At 40.9% G+C, this 23294-nt stretch overlaps 1 protein-coding gene across 2 annotated transcripts in view; it reads left to right on the top strand.

The window, feature by feature from the left end:
• The window catches only part of cntnap2a (contactin associated protein 2a), a 1898214-nt gene that overhangs the window by 999876 nt on the left and 875044 nt on the right, over positions 1–23294 (top strand). For both annotated transcript variants that reach the window (XM_063044005.1, XM_063044006.1), the window contains exon 11: positions 14189–14295. In XM_063044005.1, coding sequence (XP_062900075.1) covers positions 14189–14295 — 107 coding nt within the window. The remainder of the gene's footprint in view (positions 1–14188; positions 14296–23294) is intronic.

Genomic DNA, 23294 nt, shown 5'->3' with positions numbered 1-23294 from the left:
AGGTATATCACTCTGGATACTGTCGGGGATGACCTAACAGAGGAAAGTCAAAATGGTTGGATACAGAGTCTGCCTTTGTGACCCAGAAAGTTAGTGGGGGAGAAGAGACATGTTGCGGTGATAGCGGATTTGTTGGTTAGGGAAATGGACAGGAGGTTCTGTGAGCAAGAATGAGATTCCCAGATGGCATGTTGCCTACTGGGCGCCAAGGTCCAGGATATCTTGGATTGAGTCCTCAGTATTTTTGTGGAAGGGTCAACCACCAGAATTCGAAGAAGGAAGTCTGAGAATCGGAGCGGGAGTGCGGAGGAAGCCATTTTTGAATGTTTCGGTCTTTTTTTCCATCGGCGTTCAGAGAGGCGGGACTGCGCAGGCGTGTGACATCAGGCAGTGAAGCGTGGAAGATTTAAAAGGAACACAGCCTCATACAGCGGGCAGCATAGTTTGCGGGCGGCGGAGTGAGCCGGGAGCAGAGTGAAGGCTTAAGGGCTTCGGCGAAACGGGCTTAGGCGGAAACAGGCGAGGCGAGGAAGGTTTGGTATTCATTTTTTGTTGTTATTTGAGGAGAGGGGCAGTATGAGTGTGAGGGCAGTTTGTTGTTCTCGGTGCCAGATGTGAGAGGCCCTGGAGTCTCCAAGCCTCCTAGATGTCCACGTCTGCACCAGGTGCGCCGAGATGCAGCTCCTAAGGGACCGCGTTAGGGAACTGGAGCTGCAGCTCGATGACCTTCATCTGGTCAGGGAGAGTGAGGAGTTGATAGAGGAGAGTTACAGGCAGGTGGTCACACCGGGGCCACGGGAGGCAGACAAGTGGGCCATGGTTAGGAGGGGGAAGGGGAAGAGTCAGGTAATAGAGAGTACCCTGGTGGCTGTGCCCCTTGACAATAGGTACTCCTGTGTGAGTACTGTTGGGGGGGACAGCTTACCTGGGGGAAGCGACGGTGGCCATGCCTCCGGCACAGAGACCGGCCCTGTAGCTCAGAAGGGTAGGGAAAAGAAGAGGGGGGCAGTTGTAATAAGGGACTCGATAGTAAGGGGGGCAGATAGGTGATTCTGTGGACGCAGTCCAGAGATCTGGATGGTAGTTTGCCTCCCTGGTGCCAGGGTCCAGGATATTTCTGATCGCGTCCAAGGTATCCTGAAGTAGGAGGGTGAGGAGCCAGAGGTCGTGGTACATATAGGTACCAATGACATAGGTAGGAAAAGGGAAGAGGTCCTGAAAGGAGAATATAGGGAGCTAGGAAGGGAGTTGAGAAAAAGGACCGCAAAGGTAGTAATCTCGGGATTACTGCCTGTGCCACGCGACAGTGAGAGTAGGAATGCAATGAGGTGGAGGATAAATGCGTGGCTGAGGGACTGGAGCAGGGGGCAGGGATTCGATTCAAGTTTTTGGATCATTGGGACCTCTTTTGGCGCAGGTATGACCTGTTCAAAAAGGACGGGTTACACTTGAATCCTAGGGGGACCAATATCCTGGCGGGGAGATTTGCGAGGGCTACGGAGGTGACTTTAAACTAGAATGGTTGGGGGGTGGATATCAAATTAAAGAGACTAGGAGAGAGGAGGTTAGTTCGCAACAGGGGGATGGGAACAAGTGCAGAGAGACAGAGGGGTGTAAAATGAGAGTAGAAGCAAAAAGTAGTGAGGTGAAAAGTAAAAGTGGCGGGCCGGCAAATCCAGAGCAAAAATCAGAAAGGCTACTTTTCAACATAATTGTATAAGGGCTGAGAGTGTTGTAAAAGCGAGCCTGAAGGCTTTGTGTGTCAATGCAAGGAGCATTCGTAACAAGGTGGATGAGACTTAGAAGTGCAGATTGTTATTAATGAATATGATATAGTTGGGATCACAGAGACATGGCTCCAGGGTGACCAGGGATGGGAGCTCAACATTCAGGGATATTCAATATTCAGGAGGGATAGACATGAAAGAAAAGGAGGTGGGGTAGCATTGTTGGTTAGAGAGGAGATTAACGCAATAGAAAGGAAGGACATAAGCCGGGAGGATGTGGAATCGATATGGGTAGAGCTGCATAACACTAAGGGGCAGAAAACGCTGGTGGGAGTTGTGTACAGGCCACTCTAACAGTAGTAGTGAGGTTGGGAATGGTATTAAACAGGAAATTAGAAATGTGTGCAATAAAGGAACAGCAGTTATAATGGGTGACATCAATCTACATATAGATTGGGTGAACCAAATTGGTAAGGATGCTGAGGAAGAGGATTTCTTGGAATGTATGCGGGATGGTTTTTTGAACCAACATGTCGAGGAACCAATTAGAGAGCAGGCTATTCTAGACTGGGTGTTGAGCAATGAGGAAGGGTTAATTAGCAGTCTTGTCATGAGAGGCCCCTTGGATGAGAGTGACCATAATATGGTGGAATTCTTTATTAAGATGGAGAGTGACATAGTTAATTCAGAAACAAAGGTTCTGAACTTAAAAAAAGGTAACTTTGAAGGTATGAGACGTGAATTAGCTAAGATAGACTGGCAAATGACACTTAAAGTGTTGACGGTGGATATGCAATGGCAAGCATTTAAAGATCGCATGGATGAACAATTGTTCATCCCAGTTTGGCAAAAGAATAAATCAAGGAAGGTAGTGCACCCGTGGCTGACAAGGGAAATTAGGGATAGTATCAGTTCCAAAGAAGAAGCATACAAATTAGCCAGAGAAAGTGGCTCACCTGAGGACGGGGAGAAATTCAGATTCCAGCAGAGGAGGACAAAGGGCTTAATTAGGAAAGGGAAAAAAGATTATGAGAGAAAACTGGCAGGGAACATAAAAACTGACTGTAAAAGCTTTTACAGATATGTGAAAAGAAAAAGATTGGTTAAGACAAATGTAGGTCCCCTACATACAGAAACAGGTGAATTGATTATGGGGAGCAAGGATATGGCAGACCAATTCAATAACTACTTTGGTTCTGTCTTCACTAAGGAGGACATAAATAATGTTCTGGAAATAGTAGGGGTCAGAGGGTCCAGTGAGATGGAGGAACTGAGGGAAATACATGTTAGTAGGGAAGTGGTGTTAGGTAAATTGAAGGAATTAAAGGCAGATAAATCCCCAGGGCCAGATGGTCTGCATCCCAGAATGCTTAAGGAAGTAGCCCAAGAAATAGTGGATGCATTAATGATAACTTTTCAACACTCTTTAGATTCTGGATTAGTTCCTGAGGATTGGAGGGTGGCTAATGTATCCCCACTTTTTAAAAAAGGAGGGAGAGAGAAACCAGGGAATTATAGACCGGTTAGCCTGACATCGGTGGTGGGGAAAATGCCAGATTCAGTTATCAAAGATGTGATAACAGCACATTTGGAAAGCGGTGAAATCATCGGACAAAGTCAGCATGGATTTGTGAAAGGAAAATAATGTCTGACGAATCTCGTAGAATTTTTTGAGGATGTAACTAGTAGAGTGGATAGGGGAGAACCAGTGGATGTGGTATATTTGGATTTTCAAAAGGCTTTTGACAAGGTCCCACACAGGAGATTAGTGTGCAAACTTAAAGCACACGGTATTGGGGCTAAGGTATGGATGTGAATAGAGAATTGGTTGGCAGACAGGAAGCAAAGAGTGGGAATAAACGGGACCTTTTCAGAGTGGCAGGCAGTGACTAGTGGGGTACCGCAAGGCTCAGTGCTGGGACTCCAGTTGTTTACAATACATATTAATGACTTAGATGAGGGAATTAAATGCAGCATCTCCAAGTTTGCAGATGACACGAAGCTAGGCGGCAGTGTTAGCTGTGAGGAGGATGCTAAGAGGATGCAGGTGACTTGGATAGGTTAGGTGAGTGGGCAAATTCATGGCAGATGCAATTTAATGTGGATAAATGTGAGGTTATCCACTTTGGTGGCAAAAACAGGAAAACAGATTATTATCTGAATGGTGGCCGATTAGGAAAAGGGGAGGTGCAACGAGACCTAGGTGTCATTATACACCAGTCATTGAAAGTGGGCATGCAGGTACAGCAGGCGGTGAAAAAGGCGAATGGTATGCTAGCATTCATAGCAAGAGGATTCGAGTACAGGAGCAGGGAGGTACTACTGCAGTTGTACAAGGCCTTGGTGAGACCACACCTGGAGTATTGTGTGCAGTTTTGGTCTCCTAATCTGAGGAAAGACATCCTTGCCATAGAGGGAGTATAAAGAAGGTTCACCAGATTGATTCCTGGGATGGCAGGACTTTCATATGATGAAAGACTGGATCGACTAGGCTTATACTCGTTGGAATTTAGAAGATTGAGGGGGGATATTATTGAAACATATAAAATCCTAAAGGGATTGGACAGACTGGATGCAGGAAGATTGTTCCCGATGTTGGGGAAGTCCAGAATGAGGGGTCACAGTTTGAGGATAAAGGGGAAGCCTTTTAGGACCGAGATTAGGAAAAACTTCTTCACACAGAGAGTGGTGAATCTGTGGAATTCTCTGCCACAGGAAATAGTTGAGGCCAGTTCATTGGTTATATTTAAGAGGGAGTTAGATATGGCCCTTGTGGCTAAAGGGATCAGGGGGTATGGGGAGAAGGCTGGTACAGGGTTCTAAGTTGGATGATCAGCCATGATCATACTGAATGGCGGTGCAGGCTCGAAGGGCCAAATGGCCTACTCCTGCACCTATTTTCTACGTTTCTATGTTTCTAACTCGTACTCCATGAAGGTACCAATGACATGGGTAGGATGAGTGATGAGGTTCTGCATAGAGAGTTCAGGCAGTTAGGCGCTAAATTAAAGGGCAGGACCTCCAGGGTTGTGATCTCAGGATTGCTACCCATGCCACGTGCTAGTGAGGCTAGAACTAGGAAGATGATACAGTTTAATATGTGGCTAAGGAGTTGGTGTAGGAAGACGGGAATAAGATTTTTTTGGATCATTGGGCTCTCTTCCAGGTAAGGTGGGACCTGTACAGAAGGGATGGCTTGCACTTGAATTGGAGGGGGACTAATATCCTAGTGGGAAGGTTGTTAATGCTGCATGGTGGGATTTAAACTAGAGTTGCAAGGGGGATGGGAACCAGAATGCCAGAACAGTTAGTGGAGAGGTTGTGGAGGCAGATGTTGGTAAGACCTCAAACAAAGTTAAGAATCAAAAGGTTGGGCATGGTGTGACAATTGTCCTGAGCTGCATATATTTCAATGCAAGAAGTATCATCGATGACAGTGGATGACAGTGCTGAAGATGAGTTAGCTGGTTTACAAACAGTGAGGAGGGGCTGTTCATGGGGCAAAATTGCAGTCAACAGGATTAGTTGAAACGTAAAAGTGGACAAAATTAAAAAGGGTGAATACAGGACTGAAGAGGTTGCATTTGAATAGGCACAGTATGTGAAATAAGATAGATGAATTTGCAGTACAGTTGCAGATTGACAGGTATGATGTTGTAGGCATCACTGAATCATGACTGAAAGAAGATTATAGCTGGGAGTTTAATGCCCAAGGATAAACATTGTATTGAAAGGACAGGCAGAAAAGCAAAGGGATTGGTGTTGCTCTGTTGGTTTTTAAATAAAAGGTAATCAAATCATTAGAAAGAGGTGAGATAGGGTCGGAAGATGTCGAATCATTGTGGAAAGTGCAAGGCTAAAAATACACTGATGGAAATTGTATGCAGGCCCCCAAACAGTAGTAAGGATGTGGGCTAAAAATTACAATGGGAGATAGAAAATGCATGCAAAAAGGGCAATGTTAAAGAGGCGTGAGTGTATAGCGGATCGCTGGAAAACAACGCTGGGGAGGTAGTAATGGGGGAAAAAGAAATAGTGGATGAACTGAATAAGTATTTTGCAACAGTCTTCACTGTGAAAGACACTGACAGTATGGTGGAAGTTCCAAGTGTCAAGGGTTATGAAATGCGTGAAGTTACCATACCTTGAAAGAAGATGCTTGGGAAACTGAAAGGTCTGAAGGTAGATAAGTCATGTGCACCTGATGGATAACACCCTAGTGTTCTAAAAGAGGTGGCTGAAGGGATCATGGAGACATTATTAATGATCTTTCAAGAGACCCTAGATTCTGGAATGGTTCCAGAAGACTGGAAAATTGCAAATGTCACTCCACTCTTCAAGACGGAAGACAGGCAGAAGAAAGGAAACTGTGTATAGGCCAGTTTGTCTGACATCAGTAGTTAGGAAGATGTTGAAACTGATCATTAAGGATGAGGTCTCAGGGTATTTGAAAGCACATGATAAAATAAGCTGTAGTCAGCATGGTTTCCTCACGGGAAAACCTGACCTGACAAATCTGTTGGAATGCGTTAAAGAAATAACAAGTAGGATAGACAAAGGAAAATTAGTTGATGTTGTATACTTGGATTTTCAAAAAGTCTTTGACAAGGTATGTCACACATGAGACTGCTTAACAAGCTACAAGCCCATAGTATTACAGGAAAGATTCTCGCATGGATAAAGCAGTGGCTGATTGGTAGGAGGCAAAGAATGGAAATAAAAGGAGCCTTTTCTAGTTGGCTGCCAGTGACTAATGGTGTTCCACAGGGGTCTGTGTTGAGACAGATTCTTTTTATATTATATGTCAATGATTTGGATGATGGAATTGATGGCTTTGTTGCAAAGTTTACAAAGGATATGAAGATAGGTGGAGGAGCAGATAGTTTGATAAAGTAGAGAGGCTACAGAAGAACTTAAACAGATTAAGAGAGTGGGCAAAGAAATTGCAGATGGACTACAGTGTCGGGAAGTGTATGGTCATGCATAATGGTAGAAGGAACGGAAGGATTGACTATTTTCTGAATGGAAAGCAAATATAGAAAACTGAGTAGCAAGGGACTTGGGAGTCCTTGTGCAGGATTCCCTAAAGGTTAATTTGTAGGTTGAGTCCATGGTGAGGAAGGCAAATGCAAAGTTAGCCCTCATTCCACGAGGACTAGAATATAAAAGCAAGGATGTAATGTTGAAACTTTATAAAGCACTGGTGAGGCCTCACTTGGAGTACCGTGAGCAGTTTTGGGCCACTTATCTTAAAACTGGAGAGGGTTCAAAGGACGTTCTCAAGAGTGATTCCGGGATTGAATGGCTTGTCATATGAACAGTGTTTGATGGCTCTGGGCCTGAATTATGAATTAAATTGACTTTATTACTTACATCCTTCATATACATGAGGAGTAAAAATCTTTGTTACGTCTCCATCTAAATGAGTAAATACGTTTCAATGAGGTGACCTGATTGAAAACTATTGAATGGTGAAAGGCCTGGATTGAGTGGAAGTGGAGAGGATGTTTCCTATAGTGGGAGATTCAAGGACCAGAGGACACAGCCTCAGAATAGAGGGGTGTCCTTGTCCTTTTAGAATGGAGATGAGGAAGAATTTCTATAGCCAGAGAGCGGTGAATCTGTGGAATTCATTACTACAAGCAGCTGTGGAGGCCAAGTCTTTATGTATTATTTAAGGCAGAGGTTGATAGATTCTTGATTGGTCAGGGTGTAAAGGGATTTGGGGAAAAGGCAGGAGAATGGAGCTGAGAGGAAAATTGAATCAGCCGTGATAAAATGGGCTAAATGGCTTAATTCTGCTCCTATGTCTTATGGTCTCATGGTCTTATGGTTTGAGAGGAACAAGAAGGGGAAGTTCTTCACTCTGAGAGTTGTGAGAATGCTGAACGAGCTGCCAGTGCAAATTGTGGTTGTGGAGTCAATTTCAACACCTAAGAGAAATTTGGATGGGTACATGATATGAGGAATATGGAGGGCTATGGTCGATGGGACAAGGCAGAATAATGGTTCAGCACAGACTAAGCTGGCCGAAGGGCCTATTTCTGTGCCATAGTGGAAAATATGACAACAGCTTCTAGTGTTAGGCATTTAGAGTTAACTTAAGAAATCCCGAGGTTACTTCAGTGAAATCCTGCTGTTAAACAAGCTGTTTTGTTGCCTTTCCAACTGTAATTTATCAAAATCAGGAACTTTAGCAGATGTATAATTATTCAAATTATTCCTGTTTTCCATTACGGCTTGCAGCGGCGCCTTCGAAGGATCCACTATCCTCCAATAAGTAAAACTTGCCCCACACATCTTATCTTAGATGCATGCCCTGCACTTCAACCCTAGGAAAAAGATACTGACTGCCTAGCCGTGCCTCTGATTATTTTTTGAACTTCTTTCAGGTCATCCCTCAGCCTCTATAGCTTAAAAAGAAAATTAACAAAGTTTGTTCACCTCTCCTTGTAGCTCATTCCCTGTAATCCAGGCAGCATCCCCCTAACAAACACAAAAATATTGGAGGAACTCAGCTGGCCAGGCAGCATCTATAGATGGAAGTAAACAGTCAATATTTTGGGCCAAGACCCTTTTTCAGGATGCATTTTGGTAAACCCCTTCTTCACCCTCTCTGAGCCTCAAATATGCTTCTGGTAATTGTGTGCAATCCTCCAGATGTGGCCTCACCAGAATTTTATAAAGCTGCAACATAGCTTCCAAATTCTTGAACCCAGTGCCTCAACTAATAAAGACGAGCATGCCTTACATGCATATGCCTCTCCAAAAAGCAGTCTTGAATCATGAATCTGCCATGTGCCTCTACCAAACTGCACATCCTAGTTTTGACAATCATTGACATGAAACATCAACTCCTTTTGTGTCTTCATAGTAATACATAGCATTTTTTTAATTTCAGATTTCCAATATGTGAAGTTATTTTGATTTTCATTACCTGGAAACCTGAAATAGTGTGAAGGGTAGTTTTTAATGGTACGCAAAACCATGCCCTCAAAAATGTGTTTTTTTTGTAGAACTGTCGTTTCCCCCCCTTAATCATTTCAAAACGATGCTTGTAACCTAAAAGTTATTTAGATTTTACAGTTTCATGATGTTTTAGGGATTTCATTCTTCTGCACACAATCCAGTCTTTGTATTGCTCAGTTTATTTTTTATTTCTTTCTAATTTGTAAGAAGAAAATCTAGGATGTTGCCATAAACTATCATCATTGCTAATTGGTTGGCAAATGAGAAATTTTGAGTCCCTTGACAGAGAACATTCATCCCTTTTAAAAGTACAGTGAAAACTCCATTAACAACTTTCTGCACATTTTATTACCTGACCTAATTACTTCAGGTCCACAACTACTCTGCCATTTTATTTTAATTTCTTTACTTTCTTTGACAGGAAAAAAATTGAGCTTTGTTTATTATTTGTTATTACCTTCTGATAAATACATTAATGCACCAGGAGCTTAAATGCCGACACAATGCATGGCTAACCATCAGTTGTAATTATCCATGCAGATTATTGGAAAATCTGTTTTCAGAAGGAAATTGTAACTGTTTCAAAGAAAGTCAGAGTTACAATTTTTATTTTACTGCTGTAATTTCATGCACCAGTGATGGAATGTGATTTTTGCATCATATTTCAGAGTAAACTATTCTGGCCAGCAAAACAAAAAACATTTTTTTCATTATACTGTAAAACTATTTCTAAGATATTTTTTAATGAGCTCTAGAAACTTTACTGTTTTGAAACAGATGAAACTGAACCATAGGTTAAAATAATACCTGAATACTCAAAAGTCACTTTAAGATCCCAGGGTTACTTTCATTAATAGGTACTATATGAATGTTTGTTATGGTTATTTAAATTCTTTTTGTCTAGATTATAGAAAAATGTGTTTTTTTAATTTTAGAATTCTTTGTTTCTTCAATTATTCCTTCTTTGAACAATATTTTACCTTTTTAAAAACTGGCTTTAAATTTCTTGATAATTAATTTAGACTTAATCTTGCCTTTTTTTGAGAGCAACATCGTATCAAATTTTCCAGCATTTTTAACTTGAAAATGTGTGAAATTTTCTATAAGTGGAGGCGGTTGAGAGCAGAGCAGAAGTGGGAACATTTAGAGGAGGTGTCCAAAGGATTGGTGTGAAGATATAAATTATGAGAAATACATTGCTTCATAACTTGCAGAAGCATTATGTTGTGAAAATGGGTAACAGATTAAGGCTGCTCAACAGATCAGTAAGAAATTCTTCCAGGGTGTGACTGGGCAGCAACTTGGTCAAAAGAGTCCTTAAAACAGTGAGACAAAGCTTCCTGCCACTCTCCAGTGTCAGCTACGTTGTTGTAGTTGTGTCCATGTAACTCAGATACATGATTTATGTATTGGGGTGAGCATCAGAGTTTAGTGAACTATACAGATGTATGCTTCAAGTTTAACCTTGTAGTCACATTTTCTTGAGCTTAAAAAATAGAAATAATCCTTTTGCAAATGTAATATTGGCCATTCTTACACTGGTTTCCTCTCTTCTAAGAATGTAAATTCCATGTCTGGTATTTGATACTACATCACACTGGCACTTCACAAGCTCTAATGGAGTGCTCATTTACTACAACAACCCATTGCCATGGCCATCAAATAATCAACTGTATGCTGCTAGTCAATCATTCACTACGTGGATTAAATTGTGTTGTATTGACTATACTTTTCAGTGCAGCGAACAGACTTTCAAGAATTTTAATCATGGACAATTTTGTTAGTGTGATTAAAAGTTCTTCTTCTCTGACTGAAATTAATAAGTCTTGGTCTTTTTTTATTGTAACAGAAATGGAATGGAGAGTGGGTTGGAAAAATATTTGTGTGCATAACTACTGGAGTAGAATTGCTGCAATGTTACATTCAATCAAGCACCACTGGATCTTCTAAAGAAAGTGGGATGAATACTTAATGCATGTATTGATGGAAATAGATAAAGGTTAGAGTAAGGGTACAGGACATTCAATCCATCCAATCTGCGTTATTGTTGAAGTTGCTGACAGCAAATACTTCTACACATTTATTCAACGCTCCACACAAAACTCTGTAACTTCTTTTTCTTGAACTATTTATTAAATCAAATCTTGAATGTTCATATGATTGAATGCCGACCCAATTGTTGGAGAATTCACAATTTGCCAACATTCTGTTTAAACTTAATTTCATTTCTTCTGTCGTAAATCTTTTTCATTTAATTTTGTATTTGTGACTCCTCTGGGGCAATAGAAAGAATTTCTATCAATCCCATAGCACCCTTCCAAAATTTTTACAAAATCATCCTCTGATTTATATAAATTACAAAAGGGTCCAATTTACCAAATTGTATTTCTGTTTCCTTAATGTGGCAGCAATTTGGAAACTGTGTAAACGTGCTGAAAACTTTAAAGGCTGACAACCTTTAGCATACCATGAAATGTAATATTCAATTCCATTTTAGATCTAACTTATCAGTACAAAATTGGGAAATTTGATAAATCAGAATCAGAGTCTTCTCAAAGTCTTCAATTGTGTGCACACAATGAAAAGCAGTATTATTATTTCACTTTCAAACTTTGCAGCTTATTTTTGAGCTGTAACAAAATATTTGCTTAGTAAATAAAAATAAATTAATTCATTATTACGTGTAGGTCGACAACCCATTGCTAAATGTTTATACTTGTTGATTTAAATTAATTTCATCTGCTATCTGCAGCTTATTTTGATTTAATGTATTGTTAAAATTAAACATGGTACTTCGTTAATAAATAAGTCCATTATGTTTCAATCTTGACAAATTAGAAGTTATCTTTAAGCAACAAACTAATTTACTCTACAACCTCATTTAGTATCCATCAGACCGGTGAAACAAGTAACTAAGTCTTGGGACCAAAGTCTCATATGCCCTGTTATTGGCACTGAGGCTGGTACAGACAGCAGTGTTTTTCTCCTGCAACTTGGATGTTCTTGTCCTTTTAGGCACGGCTCTCAATAATTATTTCTATCCATGATTACACCCCAACCCATTCCAAAACATCCTTTCCTTATAATCCCATTTTCCCAGTTTTGCACTATCCTCCAAGTGATTCTGTCAGTCCCTGATTACTCTATTCCTTCATTAGATTCTATTGGTCCTCACTCACCTGACCCTCTGGTTAATTCTGCTGGTCCTCTGTGCAAGAAGTTCTAAACCAAGTCTTAGTCCCAAGGGTGTAAAGAACATGTTCAGAATGGACACACACAAAATGCTGGAGGAACTCAGCAGGCCAGGAAGCATCCATGGAAAAGGGTACAGTCAACGTTTCAGGCCAAGAGCCCTTCAGCAAGTATCCTGCTGAAGGGTCTCAGCCCTAAGCGTCGACTATACTCTTCTCCATTGATGCTACCTGGCCTGCTGAATTGCTCCAGCATTTTCTGTGTTGCTTGGATTTCCAGCATTTGCAGTTTTTCTCTTGTTCAGTATGGACACTCTGCTTTTGTGCTCATCTAGACTGGTACACAAATTTCCTCAATAGTCTATAATTTAAAATTAATTCTGTATGTTTTTCTTCTGATATTATGTGTTTTTTTAAAAAATAAATGTATCAGCAATTAATAGATATTTAGAGGGAATCATGGGCTTACTGTATCATTGCAGGAAAGTGGTGCAGATAAGTTGTAATTTATCATTTGATAAGAGCAGAATCTTCCTCTTCTATTTTTTATGTTCTTGAATTCAATTTAATCCCAAATGCACAATACATTGTTTTAAATGTCACACTGTTGACTATAAATTTGAAATATAAAGCCCATTTGTAGTTTCTGCAGGATAGAATTCTTCCCTAAATGAAAGGAAGTAGGACTGTTATCACATGAAGCATGATGGCACATGCCTCTTTCACAACTCATAGTATGCAACTGATCAAAATAATTTGATATTCTGGACAAACAACACAACCACTGGTTTATCCTCGTATTTCATCACAGATCTGGTAACAGGAAAGAGAGTCAACTACTGTGGTTTCTAAACTCTCCTTTCTTAACAGCATGCACTGCTCTATAGCCCAAATGGTGATATTTTCAAAATTTTCATTATTCTTTAAAATTCTGCTCCTGAAATTTCTCAGACTGTGATTTGCCGGTAAAGGCAAGGATATTTCAACCAACAGCTTATGACACTTGACCCATCAGTGCTACATGTAATTTTTGAATGGTCACTTAATCTTGTAGGAAGAGAGGTGATGTGGCTTAGCTCCATATTTCTTCACTATGCTAAACCCTTTGAGGAGATGGTTAGTGTGCAATGAATGGCAGCAATTTAAGTATGTAATAATTAAACAACAATCTGCATTTGCTAGTTTTCAAATCACTAAACACAATAATGTTGCACGATAGTACACAAATAAACTCAAAAGTAACAGCTTACTGTCTTGCAGAACTAAACTGAGGTTACCTTTTAAGATTCTGCATTTTCTAGCAACTAATAGCTTATTTTGGAAGATATTTATGAGTGTAACCTGAGCACACATCATGGTCACTCTGTATTATTAGAGTTTAATGGTGATCCAAATCCAGTGTGAAATGAACAAATAACCAGAATCAGAGAAGTTGACAGTAAAGAGAGAAGTCATTGAGCTTTATGTTGTCAAACCTGGCTCTTTATTGCAGTTCTCCAAATTGCTCTATTCTCAACCAATACCCCCTGATTCAAATATTTGTTCAATCTAAAAGTTATCTCTGCCTCACCTCATCACTATGAGACACCATTCCATGTCCCTACAGTTCACATTAAAATATTTCCTCAGTCTTGGTGACCATTTTAAGTTGATAATAGCCTTGAAGTGCTTTTCCAACTCCAGGATGTAGATTTTTGTCCCTATTTGCTAGATCAACATCCATTGTAATTTAAAAAATTTCCTTTAGCATTCCCTTGTGCAGTTGAAATATTCTAGCATTTCACCTTTCTCTTTGTTTCCTATCTTTGGGATTAACCTAGTGAATTTTTTACTGAAGGATAATTTCTTCCATTGCTATACCAGGTGAAAAGACATGGCATAAATTATATTTTACTGTAATTACTAATATTTTAATGTAAATTATTGAAAATTCCTATCAATGTGTATGGCATTTATTGTGCAAAAATAATTTCTGCTGTGTTGCAGAGATTAACAAAAGTTATCAGTAAATTAAATTAATTCATAAAGTGTGTGTTTTATGCAAAGCTTTGTGATAGATATCTTTGTTCCTGGAATTCCATTTTTTTCATCTGCTGTCTTATTAATTACCATTTTTGTTCATTAAATTGATAATTAAATACAGGTTGAAACAAGAATTAATTGCTCTAGAAATTAACAGATTTACTGATTAGTTTTATTCCCAAATGGATGTGTAAAGACATCTTCACATTGAACAGACCTCAAACTTTTAGTTTAAGTTTCAATCAGTACCTCAAACTTTATTGCACTGTATTCTGGCAGATGCTTACCAAATCACTGTGAGCATGGAGGAAGATGCACTCAGACCTGGGACAACTTTAAGTGTAACTGTGAGGGGACAGGATATTCTGGTGCAACTTGTCATAACTGTGAGTAGATCACCCATTTTTCTTTTTATCATTTCTGTTCTCAACTGATGATCTCTGATGTGTTCAACTCTTGTCTGGAAGTCACTTGGCTAGATTATGCTTCATTGTGTTCAGCAGTCTGCAGGGAACTGCCACTCAAGTTCAAGTTTATTGTTCTCTGAATGTACATGCTGTGTTGTAGCGTGGTTGAAATCACCGGAGAGACAGAGTCACTGGGAGATACAAAGCAGCTTCTTTATTCGACACAACAAGGTACAGCAGGCATCATACGGACGGAGACGCTTTCAGTAGAAAGCTCTGCTAGCCCAATGTGGGCTCGATATTTATATGCTGAACACAAAGGCAATCAGTACTTAAAAGTTATAGAAAATGCATAGACAATGCTTCCTTTTGAAGCTGCCTGCAAACATCACACCTTCTGAACTCATCCTTTTCCTTCCAACGCCAACATGTCTGGAATGCAAGTTAAATCCACAATACATTTATTTGGCATTTTACGTGCTGACATAAAAGACAATTAATATTTATAATATATAGATAATACTGTCTTTGAAACTACAGCATCAGCTCAAACTACGGCGCCAGAAGCATCTGGTATTCACACCTTTTTAGGAAGCGCATTGTTGTGGACTGGACTCAATTCACAGTACTTTGTCAAGTAGAAGTCTGGTGGCCAAAGTCATTTAAGTGTAAACGAATCATCTACCCAAAAAAACTCACTCTAACAGTCCTTCCTCTTGGCCCTCCTGGACAAAAATTAAACGTATCAGGAAAGGCCAACCTAGGAGGATCTATTCAAATAGGGCTGCAAAACACCCTGTCTCAAAATTCCCCCCCAATTTTATGTACCTCTATCTATCCTAGTATTACCTAATCACTACCTAGCAAATGTTAAGCAGAGAGGCTGTCCCAAGTCTTTAGAAATGCGGCTCCTTTCGCATGCCTGTCGCTTTCCCTGCAGGCTGACTACAGTTTAATCACATTCCTTTGTCTTCAGCCCTTCATCCTCTGTTTGCTGAAACTCTCCTTCCAGGAGCACCCACAGGCTCTCTCACTGATGTACAGGAAGGGGTTGGGGTGGCCTCTACGTAAATGTCTGTGGCACCCCCTTCCAAACTGTTCCGTCAATCACTGGCTCAACTGCTGAAAAGGGCCCAGCTCCTCAAACTCGAGGTGACTGCGAAGTGCCTCCCAGTCTATTTCCCAATAAATTTTCTATACTATGCTATAAAATTAATCATCTGCCTTCAGCAACCAGCCTTCTTTACAGAGTACCATCATCATCACACTTTAGCAGGCTATTCATGGTTTTCTAACATGCTCTCAGTGTCTTCTGCCACACTCTCGGCGTTCTCTGCCTTTGCATTTTCTCCGGGTATGTTTTCATCAGCTGTGGTCAGGTCTGGCATGGCCGGCTGGTGTTCCTCTCTTAGGTTCTCTGTAATTACATGGTTACTGGGTACACTTGGTCACCCGCTCTGTCTGTGGGAGCAACAAGAGGGTGAGTCGTATGCTTTAACCTGGGTCCAGTGTTTCCACTGGCTGCCTTGCTGAGTCTGTGCACAGACTCATCAGTTATCAGTCATCAGTTAAGAGTACCGTCTGTGGTCCTATCCACCTGGGGGCAAACCCTGGCCTTTTTGGCAGCACCCTCACCATAACTTGGTCGCCGGGCTGTGGAAGAACTATCCCTTTTCCCTCTGGCTCTTTCTGATCAACGATTCACTGTTGTTGTTTCGCGCGGTCCTTTAATACTTTAAGTTGGTTACAAAGGTCTTTCACATATTGGGTCATTCTGTCCCTGTAAGCCCCAGGCTCCCCGCAACCCATAATTACCCCATAAGGGAGTCGCATTGCTCGCACCATCAATAATTCGTAGAGGCTGAGACCCAAAGTGCGGTTTGGGGTTGCGCGCAATCTCATCAAGATTCCTGGTAATACATCAACCCATGTCTTTCTTGTCTCAGCTATAGCTTTGGCTAACGCATTCTTGATTGTTTGGTTCATCCTTTCTACCATCCCTGAACTCTGGGTGTGGTACGGTACGTGGAACCGTTGTCGAATCCCTAGCAGTCGGCACATTTCCTTCATCACTTTCCCCATGAGATGTGCTCCCTGATCTGAATCCACCTGAACTGGGTTCCCCACTTTGGGAGGATTTCCTGAACTAGGATCCATGCAGCAGTGCGGGCGATACAGTCCCCTGTTGGGAACACCTCTACCCACCGGGTGAAGTGATCCATAATTACTAGACAGTAACTTTTCCCCCTGCTTTTTGGCAGGGGCCCTGTAAAGTCTATCTGGATGTTTTCCCAGGGTCCCCTCGGCCGAGGCTGATTTGCCAGCTGTAGCTTTCTGTCCTTACCAGGGTTATGCTGTGCACAAATGATACAACGGCAGCAGAATTTCCCAACGTCCCCGCCCATCCCTGGCCAGCACTAGTCCTGCCGGAGGGTTGTGATCATGCTCCGCCTTCCCTGATGCATCGCCCCATGATAAAACCTTAGTAGTATCTGTCTAATACAGAGTGGGGCTACCGCGACTTTTTCCTCCCTGTGTGTCCAGCTCCCATCTGGTCCCTCCTTTGCTCCTTTTCTACTCCATTTTTCCTTCTCTTTAGCCTCTACCTCTTCATATAATTTTACTAAGCTGGCTTCTGTCGTTTCCTCTTGCACACTTGCAATTTCAATTGCCTCTTGTTCCCCTGCTGCCTTATTCGCAGTAATGTCTGCCCTTGGAGGAACTGGGAAAACTTTATGTTCTAGAGTTGCTGCAGTCTCTCTGAGTATCCCCTGGTGTTTTTGTTCCTTCGCTATACCCTGTACAGCGGTCAGTGTGTCAGTTTGTATAGGGCCCTGCTTAGGGGGTTTATACAGACCCTCCTCTATTTTAACAGGGTTTATCTTTACTCGATCACAATCTTGCTTGTGTGTAGCCCACACTGCTGGGAACTGATGACAAGGTAACCCATAGACCCCATCCAGGCTGCAGTCTCTGGTGATCAGGGCAGCTGCGACTATGCTAGACAGGTTGTGTAATCTGTTGGTTGTATCTGTTCGCTGCCCCTGACTCGTCCATATAATTTCTCCCTTTCCCGAATCTATAACAGCTCCTGCTTCCCGTAGGATGTCTATTCCAAGGATCGTGCCCTCATTATTTGTACATACCCAGAAATACACTGGAAGCTGCACTCCCCCGATTTCTAGTATTTGCTTCTTGCTTCTTTCTGCTTTTACTGTTTTCCCTCCTACACCCCTGATTTAACTGGCCTGTCCGGTTGTTGGTAAAGGTAAGTCTGTTATCGATAGAGATGCCCCTGTGTCCACTCACATATTGCATTGCTGTCCCTCTAACAATGCCGTTGTATACATCCGCGGGTCACCAGTGCTGGCAATGGGGGCCGCTGCCACATCTTTTTCCGCCCAAAGAGGCGCCATTACTAGCTCTTTGATCTGATCGACAGTCAGACTGGTTGCTGATGGGGTGACTGGGTGTCTGCCGTGACCTTCACCTGGGTTTTTCCCCTCCCTTCTGGATATTGTCTCCAGCCATGTCCCGATAGACCACAGCTGTAGCATATCAACTCCTTCACTGTCTTATACCTGGTCCAGCAGTCCTTTGCTAGCTGCCCCAACTGCCGGCAAGCAAAACAAACTCTCCGGGACATCACAGCAGCTGCATCCACTATACCCACTTTACGATTTCTCTTGCCTTTTCTTTGGTCTATCTCACTGGCCCATGAAAATATTGCAGAGCAGCTGGACCCTACTGTTATGCCTAAATCTAAAACTTCTTGGTGGGCTGAGCTCAGGCCTTCCTTCAGCATTTTAAAGAAGACTTGGTCATACCTCCCTGGATTATCCAACCCAGAATACTCCAAGTATGCTCGATATTTACATTCTGTATAATCCATGGCTGTCTCGTCAGCTTTTTGAATCACTGCCATTATCGTTCCCCGGCTACTGTCGCCTCCCTCCAGCCGCTGCCTCACTTCCCCTTTAAAAGAGCGATATATTTCTTCATTACTGGCGCTCCCGGGAGTTGCCCATGTACCATCCCGCACCCCCTGGGCCATACTGCCCCACATATTCCTCGGGCACTTGGTTTTTCACTAACACGTGTATATCTTTAGGGTGCATCTGGTGAATTTCAACCATTTCCTTGAGCTTGCGCCAGAATTCTGAATTCCCACAGGTGACTAAGTGAGGGCAACTTGGACAAAATGCTCTGTTTCTCCCCGGGGGTGAAAGGCTTTTGAATAGTCGTAAACAAGGTCAAGGGCTGGCTCGGATCATCAGGGTTCTCAACCTGACGTTGCCTGACTTCAATAGGTGCCATTCTGGTTAATCTCTCTGGGTAAAACCTCTCCCCGAGATATCTCCATACTAATTCCCACACTACGCAAAATATAAAAGACGGGTAACAGTTAAACAGTACATACTTAAAACCCCAGAGTATGTATTCCACAATTCGCCACTTTTGAGTACCTGAACTCAAGATGCCTGCTGTATTCCCTTGCATTACACTTGCAAACGCACACACTAAAATGCAGCTTCCCGAACGAGTATACACGCCCCTACTCGAACGTCTCGAACCGTACCGTTGGTTACCACCTTTCGCAACTGGTGGTCCAAGTCTCACCAAGTTAACATGCAAATATTCCTCACTTAAATAAACACACATGCACACGCACACGCTACCTTTATATCTACCAGCTCAGCTCTCCGCGTTTGTGATACTTCATGTTCCTGTATACCACCGACCGAACAGATCCAAGAGTGAGTGTTGTTTTAGAAAAATACTCACCAACTTAGACTGCTAGGAACACTGGCCACACGACGGGTCACGAAGCATCCTGCTCCTGACACCAAATGTTGTAGTGTGGATGAAATCACCGGAGAGACGGAGTCACTGGCAGATACAAAGCAGCTTCTTTATTCGACACAACAAGGTACAGCAAGCATCATACGGACAGAGACGCTTTCGGTAGAAAGGTCTGCTAGCCCAATGTGGGCTCGGTATTTATATGCTAAACACAAAGACAATTGCTACTTAAAAGTTATAGACAATGCTTCCTTTTGAAGCTACATACAAACATCACAACTGCTGAATTTATCCTCTTCCTTCCAACGCCAACATGTCTGGAATGCAAGTTAAATCCACAATACATTTATTTGGCATTTTACGTGCTAACATAGAAGACAATTAATATTTATAATGTATAGATAAGACTGTCTTCGAAACTACAGCATCCAGTCAAACTACGACGCCAGAATCATCTGGTATTCACACCTTTTTAGGAAGCGCATTGTTGTGGACTGGACTCAATTCACAGTACTTTGTCAATGAGAAGTCTGGTGGCCAAAGTCATTTAAATGTAATCGAATCATCCACACAAAAAAATTCACTCTAACATGCTGTATATATAAGCAAACAAAACAACGTCCCTCTGGACCATGGTGCACCCACAAAACATAAATCACGCACAGCACATAAAACAAAATATTAACACAAATATGTAAATACGGTATAATTCAAAATGCATGTAGTGCGCAGCACAGGTGAACTCCAATGTTATAGGTGTCCGTCCACTCTGTTATTCAGTAAGCCTTTGATTTCTGAGTCTGTACACTGCAATGCAGAAGTTGGAAGTGCATAAGAGGTTGCTGGAGTTCCTCATCTTCCCTACAGATTCAGATTTTTTTGTTTATTTCCTTTTTCATTCTATATTTTAATTAATTGACAATGAAATGCTCTGCTTTTAGCAATTTTTCACTTTGAATTATTTTCAGAAATAATATTAATATTTTTATTATTTAAATCCATTCAAGTTATTTTTTTATGAATTTGAATGTAAGTCACATTAGAGACTGTGAAAGAAGCAAACTGTCAAAGACAGGTGCTGATGGTCGAAGCTCAAGTTCTGCCACCTGAAGCCTAGTCACCACTAATTGCCCATAGTGCGGAAACATCCACATCCGATATATCCTGTTCCATTGTCCTCAAGTAAACTGTTGCAGTTCTGGGGGTTTTGAGTAGTTTGAATATTAAGGTGTAGGATGATCTGGCCCAAAGAAGTTATTGTCTGATTTTGCAACATCAGAAATAAGGAAGTCGGCCACATTTTATTATAATGTGAAAGCCCATACATGATGAATTAAATATAATCTAAAAAATAATGACCCTTCAATTCACTGTAATTATAATTTCTCTGATTACATTCACTGCAAAGTGAATTCCAAAACAAAACTGTTTTTAGATTTTCTCCAGCGCTTCCTTTCTTCAGGGCTAATGAAAAGAGTTCATAATACATAAATTCAAATATATTTAGTTTTAAATGTTGTCATTTCTGATTTGTTTTTCTCTCGATGATTATGAAGACTATTGTTGGGCCACTGTGAATCTATTCCATGCTTTACTACAGTGTATCCATTCCCTTTTGCAAGAGCACTGAATCTAAACCATAATCAATGCGCTAGAAATTGGGATAATTGGGGCTGTTCGATGTTGAACTACTTCAGTTTCTCCATGGAAACAACACAAGTTTGGAATGAAGTAATGGCAGTTTCTTTGCTGCTTTCTGATACTATACTCTTCATGAGAGTCCAGCAGAAGATCCAAATTTAGGGAATCTAACAGATGAATCTATCCCAGTTTACGTTTGAAGTCTGGAAAAGAATGGCTGTACTGGGGATGAAATGAGCATGAGGTAATTTAGACTATTTTAAAGTTGAAATGGTTATAAGGTTTCGTATATTAGATTTTGTATACTTTTAAAATGTTTCATCTGTGTCAATAACATTCAATAGATTTTAAATGTTTGATAGGTGGTGAGGCTTGATCTCTTTCCCCATTTCAAGTCAAGTCAAGTTTATTGTCATTTAACTATAAAAATGTATGCCGTCAAACGAGATAATGTTTCTCCAGACCAGGGTGTAAAGCACAGTAGTACACATAACATACATATACCACACAATAATTTAGGAAAGTAAGAATAAAATATACATATAATTGTGCATTAATAAACAAAGTAAAGTGCATGAATTAAATATTGTCAGGTAAGAGCAGATGAACCAGAGACCCCTCGAATGTGATGCAGCGGAGAGTTCAAAAGCCCTAATGGCCTGGGGGAAGAAATTGTTTCCCATCCTGACCGTTCTTGTTTTTATGCATCAGAGTATCCTGTCAGATGGTAGAAAGTCAAATAGGATGCTGGATGCAAACACAAGTTGCTGCAACTACACGGAGCACCACTGGTTAGTTTCAGGGTGGCTTTGGAGAGCTCTCCTGATGACAGCAGATCTGAAAAGGTAGAAATGTAATGAACATTTAGATTGAAAATGATCATGAGCACCTTGCTGCAGGCAGGAACTTATCACCTATTAGCATAAATTTTCTTTAGAATATTAAAGATTCTTCTTGTAATTTCAGTAAAGATGATTAGAGATAATATTCCTGACAAAATACATATGAAATAGGAGAATGATAAAATGTATCCTGTTCTCATTGTTCCTTGTGTATTAGCAGGCAGGTTGTACAGAGCAACTACGAAAGTTGCAAACAGGAGCAAAGATATTCTGTTGAAGATTATGTCTGCAGGCATTTGGGCCTTTCAAACAAGATAGTCTTTAGCACAAAAATGAATCACTTGTCAGAATATACAAGTCATGTGCGTCAATGCATCAGAAGAGTTTGTTGTTGAGAATAGCAAGATCAAAAGCATTTTTGTTGTATTTTCTGTCCTGAGGTAGCAGTGACAGCAGGCTTTCAGATATTGCATTTCCCTTCAGGCAATGATTCACCCCAGGAATGTTCATTTTCACGGTTTTATTATGTTGAATCATTTCACCATTAAAATTAGAAAGATGAATAACACAGAGGTTTGTGTCAACCTACTGCTAGCTTTATGAAGATGAATAATATGAAAAAGATAAACAAGAATAGATCATTCACCTCTCCTGCCCACTTCATCACTCTATAAGATCCTGGCTTATTTTTTATTTTACACTTCAATATGTACCAACTCTATATTGCTTGACTCCTTTAATATCTTAAAATCGGTTGATCTGTTGTGAATGCATTTACCAATGAAGACTGCACAATCCCCTTGGGGAGGCATTTTTGTTTGTGGCAATGTTCAGCTGGAATGTGTTTGCAAACCTGTGGTATCAAGAAGATCTTTTCTTAGGAACTGTTATCATCACTTCAAGATGTTATAGCACATATTTCTCATCCAAGAGTGTAATAAAATATTAGGATAGAAAATATGTTAATGTTTGCAAATTCATAGTCAAGTTTGCAAACATGATACGCTGCTTAGTTAGGTTCTGAAAATTGAAACACAAGATAGAAATTAGTGAGAATGAGTGGAAATGGATTCATTTTCTCCACTCAGAAAGTATTTGTAGTTATTTCTCTGCATCAGCTATGTTTATCATTGTCTTAATATGTACCTGTCAAACTTACAATCTGATATAATTATCATTCATTGGGGAAATGCCTGACACTCCCTGGCATGGATATTATTAATTATCATCACAAGCATATATGTTCTGGTAAATTGTTAGACAGGGACTAATTTGTTAAAAATAAAGGATAGCCTAGTTATGCAACTGTGTGAGCTGCTGCCTCACAACAATCCCGGTTCGGTCCTGACCTCAGGTTCTGCTCATGTGGAATTTGTAAGTTCTCCATGTGACCACAGTGGGTTCCTCTCGCATTTCAAGGATGTGAAGGTTGATAGGTTAATTGGCCACTATAATTTCACCTGTGTGCAAATGAGGTGTAGACTCTGCGGGAACTGATTTGCATAAATTTAGTGGAAATGGTTGCTTGTTAGTTGATGCAGACAGGGTCGGATTAAGGACATGCTTTCACGCTCTATGACTGTATGGGAAAAATGGAGGAAAGTCATTGACAGAGGGAAGCAAAGAAATTTTGAGTATGTTTGTTTGCACTTGCTGCCTAGTCTGCTGAGCATTTAATGATTTTCTTCTAGA

Source organism: Mobula hypostoma, chromosome 3 (assembly GCF_963921235.1).
Source record: "Mobula hypostoma chromosome 3, sMobHyp1.1, whole genome shotgun sequence".
In the NCBI taxonomy this organism is placed as follows: Eukaryota; Metazoa; Chordata; class Chondrichthyes; order Myliobatiformes; family Myliobatidae; genus Mobula; species Mobula hypostoma.
Note: the sequence above shows the minus strand (reverse complement) of the source record. Positions and strands in the feature narration are given on the sequence as shown.